Below are 6143 nucleotides of genomic sequence, written 5' to 3' on the forward strand. Positions count from 1 at the left end.
TGTGGGAGGGGGGGGGGAGAGAAGGGTATTCTCAGAATAGGGGACTGTGGGAGGGGGGGGGAGAGAAGGGTATTCTCAGAATAGGGGGCTGTGGGAGGGGGGGGGGAGAGAAGGGTATTCTCAGAATAGGGGGCTGTGGGAGGGGGGGGGGGGAGAGAAGGGTATTCTCAGAATAGGGGGCTGTGGGAGGGGGGGGGGAGAGAAGGGTAATCTCAGAATAGGGGGCTGTGGGAGGGGGGGGGAGGGAAGGGTATTCTCAGAATAGGGGGCTGTGGGGGGGGAGAGAAGGGTATTCTCAGAATAGGGGGCTGTGGGAGGGGGGGGGGGAGAGAAGGGTATTCTCAGAATAGGGGGCTGTGGGAGGGGGGAGGAGAGAAGGGTATTCTCAGAATAGGGGGCTGTGGGAGGGGGGGGGGAGAGAAGGGTATTCTCAGAATAGGGGGCTGTGGGAGGGGGGGGGGAGAGAAGGGTATTCTCAGAATAGGGGGCTGTGGGAGGGGGGGCAGAAGGGTATTCTCAGAATAGGGGGCTGTGGGAGGGGGGGGGGAGAGAAGGGTATTCTCAGAATAGGGGGCTGTGGGAGGGGGGGGGGAGAAGGGTATTCTCAGAATAGGGGGCTGTGGGAGGGGGGGGGGAGAAGGGTATTCTCAGAATAGGGGGCTGTGGGAGGGGGGGGGAGAGAAGGGTATTCTCAGAATAGGGGGCTGTGGGAGGGGGGGGGAGAGAAGGGTAATCTCAGAATAGGGGGCTGTGGGAGGGGGGGGAGAGAAGGGTATTCTCAGAATAGGGGGCTGTGGGGGGGGAGAGAAGGGTATTCTCAGAATAGGGGGCGGTGGGAGGGGGGGGAGAGAAGGGTATTCTCAGAATAGGGGGCTGTGGGGGGGGGGAGAGAAGGGTATTCTCAGAATAGGGGGCTGTGGGAGGGGGGGGGGGAGAGAAGGGTATTCTCAGAATAGGGGGCTGTGGGAGGGGGGGGGGAGAGAAGGGTATTCTCAGAATAGGGGGCTGTGGGAGGGGGGGGGGAGAGAAGGGTATTCTCAGAATAGGGGGCTGTGGGAGGGGGGGGAGAGAAGGGTATTCTCAGAATAGGGGGCTGTGGGAGGGGGGGGGAGAGAAGGGTATTCTCAGAATAGGGGGCTGTGGGGGGGGGGGAGAGAAGGGTATTCTCAGAATAGGGGGCTGTGGGAGGGGGGGGAGAGAAGGGTATTCTCAGAATAGGGGGCTGTGGGAGGGGGGGGGGGGAGAGAAGGGTATTCTCAGAATAGGGGGCTGTGGGAGGGGGGGGGAGAGAAGGGTATTCTCAGAATAGGGGGCTGTGGGAGGGGGGGGGAGAAGGGTATTCTCAGAATAGGGGGCTGTGGGAGGGGAGGGGGGGGAGAGAAGGGTATTCTCAGAATAGGGGGCTGTGGGAGGGGGGGGGAGAGAAGGGTATTCTCAGAATAGGGGGCTGTGGGAGGGGGGGGGGAGAAGGGTATTCTCAGAATAGGGGGCTGTGGGAGGGGGGGGGAGAGAAGGGTATTCTCAGAATAGGGGGCTGTGGGAGGGAGCGGGGGAGAGAAGGGTATTCTCAGAATAGGGGGCTGTGGGAGGGAGCGGGGGAGAGAAGGGTATTCTCAGAATAGGGGGCTGTGGGAGGGGGGGGGAGAGAAGGGTATTCTCAGAATAGGGGGCTGTGGGAGGGGGGGGGGAGAAGGGTATTCTCAGAATAGGGGGCTGTGGGAGGGGGGGGGAGAGAAGGGTATTCTCAGAATAGGGGGCTGTGGGAGGGAGCGGGGGAGAGAAGGGTATTCTCAGAATAGGGGGCTGTGGGAGGGAGCGGGGGAGAGAAGGGTATTCTCAGAATAGGGGGCTGTGGGAGGGGGGGGGGGAGAGAAGGGTATTCTCAGAATAGGGGGCTGTAGGAGGGGGGGGGGAGAGAAGGGTATTCTCAGAATAGGGGGCTGTGGGAGGGTGGGGGGGAAGAAGGGTATTCTCAGAATAGGGGGCTGTGGGGGGGGGGAGAGAAGGGTATTCTCAGAATAGGGGGCTGTGGGAGGGGGGGGGGGAGAGAAGGGTATTCTCAGAATAGGGGGCTGTGGGAGGGGGGGGGAGAGAAGGGTATTCTCAGAATAGGGGGCTGTGGGAGGGGGGGGAGAAGGGTATTCTCAGAATAGGGGGCTGTGGGAGGGGGGGGGAGAGAAGGGTATTCTCAGAATAGGGGGCTGTGGGAGGGGGGGGGAGAAGGGTATTCTCAGAATAGGGGGCTGTGGGAGAGGGGGGGGGGAGAGAAGGGTATTGTCAGAATAGCTGGCTGTGGGAGGGGGGGGGAGAGAAGGGTATTCTCAGAATAGGCGGCTGTGGGAGGAGGAGGAGGGGGGGGGGATCACAAGGAATCGTTCCCACTTGGCTGGACCAAAGAGAGTACCCGGAAGGTTTGCAGAGGTAGAGGTAGAAGAAGGACGAGGGCGAGAGAAAGATGGGGTGGTGTGGAGTGGAGTAGTTCTACGAAGGGGGGGGAGGGGGGGGAGGGGGGGTAAGGGAAGAAAGGGTCGACACTGAAGAAGACGGTGCAGTAGAAGATGGAGAGGAGTGTGTGTAGGGAGAGAGGAAAGGTGCATTCAGTTCTCCGGCACATCATGGTGGTCAAAGGTCTTATTAATTAACAGCCAGTGTTTAAATCTCTATGGATGTCCGTTGTGGAATTAGGAAGAACCGAAACTTGTTATTATCCTCATTGTTATAATTATTACTATTATTATTGTTAATGTTATCGTTACTATCATTATCATCATTATTATTATTATTATCATAATTCTTATTATCATCATCATCATTAATTATTATTATTATTATTATTATCATTATTATTATCATTGTTATTATTATTATTATTATTATTATTATCATTATCATTATTATTATTATCATTGTTATCATTATTATTATTATCATTATTATTATCCTCATCATTATCATTATTATTATTATCATCACCAACATCATCATCATGATTATGATTATTATTTCTACTATTATTACCAATACCATCGTTTCTATGCAAATTACATGCATAGGACTGGGTCACGAGAGAAGAATAGATTTAGTGAAAGATCTTTAAAATGCCTCCGACGGACCTATAACCTCAGATACTGAAGAGATCAGGGTGTTTCTGAACTAATTCTTACACTGGAATGAGTAAATAGGAGAGACTGTGATAAATGATAAGTACTTTGATCTGTAATAAATACGTTAATAGATAATGAGTATCTTAATGAATCTATTTGTGTGTGTTTTTTTTTGTGTGTCTGTTTGTTTTAAACGTATTTTTACTCTGTATTGTACCTTATACGTTGAATTGAATTGAATAATTATCATCACCATCATCATCATCATTATGACTATCATATTCATCATCATGTTATTACTATTGATGATATTATTGCTATCATTATCATAATTATCATCATAATCATAGTTATTATTATTATTATTATCATCATCATTATTATTATTATTATTATTATTATTATTATTATTATTATTATTATTATTATTATTATTATTATTATTATTATTATCATTATTATTATTATTATCATTATTATTATCATCATCGTCATCATCATCATCATCATCATCATCATCATCATCATCATCATCATCATCATCATCATCATTATTTTTATTATCTTTATTATCATTATTATTGTTGTAGTTGTTCTTATTGTTTTTACCATTATTAGTATTACCATTGTTATTACCATTATCATCATCATTGTCATCATAATCATTACCATTATTGTCATTATTATTATAATCATTACCATCATCATCAATATCTTTATCCTTATTATTGTTATCATTATTATCATTATCATAATTATCATTATCATTAGTAGTAGCAGCACTATCATTATCGTAATTATTCTTATTCTTCTTATTATTATTAATTATTATTAATTATTCTTATTATTTCTCATCTTTATTATTATCATTGTTATTTATTTTTCGTCTTAATTATTTTCATTATCTTTTGTTATTGTTATTGTTATCCTTATCACTGATTGCGCTTTTCCTAATATCAGTGTAATCTTTATTGTTTGTGCCATTATTACTGTAAATATTTCATTGTTATCGTTATTATCATTATTATTACCATTGTCACTGTTATTATCTTTATCATCATCATTATTATTATATTTTTTTGTGGTCATTATTGTTATTATTATTATCATTGTTATGATTATTATTTTTACTATCATTATCATTATTATTATTATTATTATTATTATTATTATTATTATTATTATTGTTATTATTATTATTATCATTATTGTTATTGTTATTATTGTTATTATTATTACTATTATTATTATCATTATTATTATTAATTATTATTATGATTATTATTATTATTATTATCATTATCATTATCATTATCATTATCATCATCATCATCATCATCATCATCATCCTCATTATTATCATTTTAACTTTTTTAATTATCTTTACCGTTATTATCGATTGTAGGTCTGCCTCCTCTAAATATTACTTTTATTTCCTTTAAAGTCATTTTATCATTCGTGTCATCTTGTTTGTCTTTCGTATCTCTATTCGCACTTTTATTTTTTCTATTTTTAATCTTTATAAGTAAATAAATTGCATTCGTAATCGCACAGCCAACACTTTTATTTCAAATTATATCTACGCAGTTCGGTGTCGATTTAAGTTTTCTGAACAACACGAATTTTCTTGTCTGTTTTTAGAAGACAATTCCGTGAGTAAAAGATATAAAAAAAAAGAAAAGTAGAGAAAAGTAGAGAAAAATTCAAGCAGCGATTCTGTGCACCGGCCTGCTAGGGAGGCCATGACGTCACCTATGACGTCAAAAACCTGCCCTGAGACCTCTTCCTGAGCCACATGATCCCCAGTGTGCTCCGTTGCACCGTGGGGGTTGGACGCGCCTTCTGTACTCTCTCCGGGACTTGCCAGAAATAAGTGAACCATGCGTTGCTGAATTTATTTACGCCACAACTCATATGCGAAGTATAATGTGCATCTAACAGTCGTTCTTATCGATGAGAAAGAGGAAGAGAAAAAGGCGAAACTCGACGGGAATAGCGTAATTTTTTTCAATGTAAGAGAACCACCATGTTGACTACCGCCTTTTGCAGGAAGGAAGTTCGTATTCTGGTGTACGTCATCCTCGCCTTGTCCCTCTTCTCCTTCGTCCACGTGTCTCTCCTCAAGCTGGAGAACCTCAAAGCCCTGAGGGATCTGGAGGAGAAGGTCGAGCTGGCGAGGGAGGCGGACGGGGCGCAGGAGACGGAGAGGGAGGAGAAGGAGGAGAAGGAGGAGGAGGAGAGGGAGGAGAAGGAGGAGGAGAGAACCGTTATCCACCGAGCCATGGAATTTTCCTCGGCGTCTCGGGGAAGGAGGAAGAAGAAGAAAGTGCAGGCGAAAGGGGCGAAGGGGATAGGCGAGGAGAAGAGGCGGAAATGGGGAGAGAAAGACAAGTGTAAGAGCTTGCACGGGGATGTCGCCGAGCACTTTTTCGATGACGAGGTTGTAAAACTTAATTGGGTGAGTTAAGTTGCTGTTGTTGTTGTTGTTGTTATTAACCTGTCGATTAATAAGGTTTTATTGTTAGTATTATTATCATCTTTTTATTATCATCATCACCATTATTATTAATAGTACTATTATCATCAGTTATTATTAACATTATTATCATCATTATTCTAATCATTATTGTTATTATCATTATTATTATCATCATTATTATTATCATCATCATTATCATCATTATTATTGTCATTATTATTATTATTATTATTATTATTATTATTATTATTATTATTATTATTATTATTATTATTATTATTAATATTATTGTTATTATTATTATTATTATTGTTATTATTATTAATGTGATGGTTTGCCTGCTTGTGTCATTTTAAATCTCTTTGATGCTGTTTATATTTTGTATCTTCTGTATTCGCGACTGACGTGGGATAACGAAGAAATGAAATGATTATTTATAATTATCACCTTATTTATCTGTTATCTATTTATCGTCTCTACGCATCATCAGGTCAATTAATTTGCTAAAATATTATAAGATAACAGCATTGTGAAAATTACTTTCCTCAATTATAATCGAT

At 42.3% G+C, this 6143-nt stretch overlaps 1 protein-coding gene across 1 annotated transcript in view; it reads left to right on the top strand.

The window, feature by feature from the left end:
* Window positions 1-4920: 4920 nt before the first annotated feature.
* LOC113828228 (carbohydrate sulfotransferase 10) overlaps window positions 4921-6143 on the top strand; it is a 9544-nt gene continuing 8321 nt past the window's right edge. Inside the window, exon 1 of the mRNA XM_027381157.2 lies at window positions 4921-5562. Coding sequence (XP_027236958.2) covers window positions 5131-5562 — 432 coding nt within the window. The 5' untranslated portion in view covers window positions 4921-5130. The remainder of the gene's footprint in view (window positions 5563-6143) is intronic.

This window comes from Penaeus vannamei, chromosome 42, assembly GCF_042767895.1.
Source record: "Penaeus vannamei isolate JL-2024 chromosome 42, ASM4276789v1, whole genome shotgun sequence".
Classification (NCBI taxonomy): Eukaryota; Metazoa; Arthropoda; class Malacostraca; order Decapoda; family Penaeidae; genus Penaeus; species Penaeus vannamei.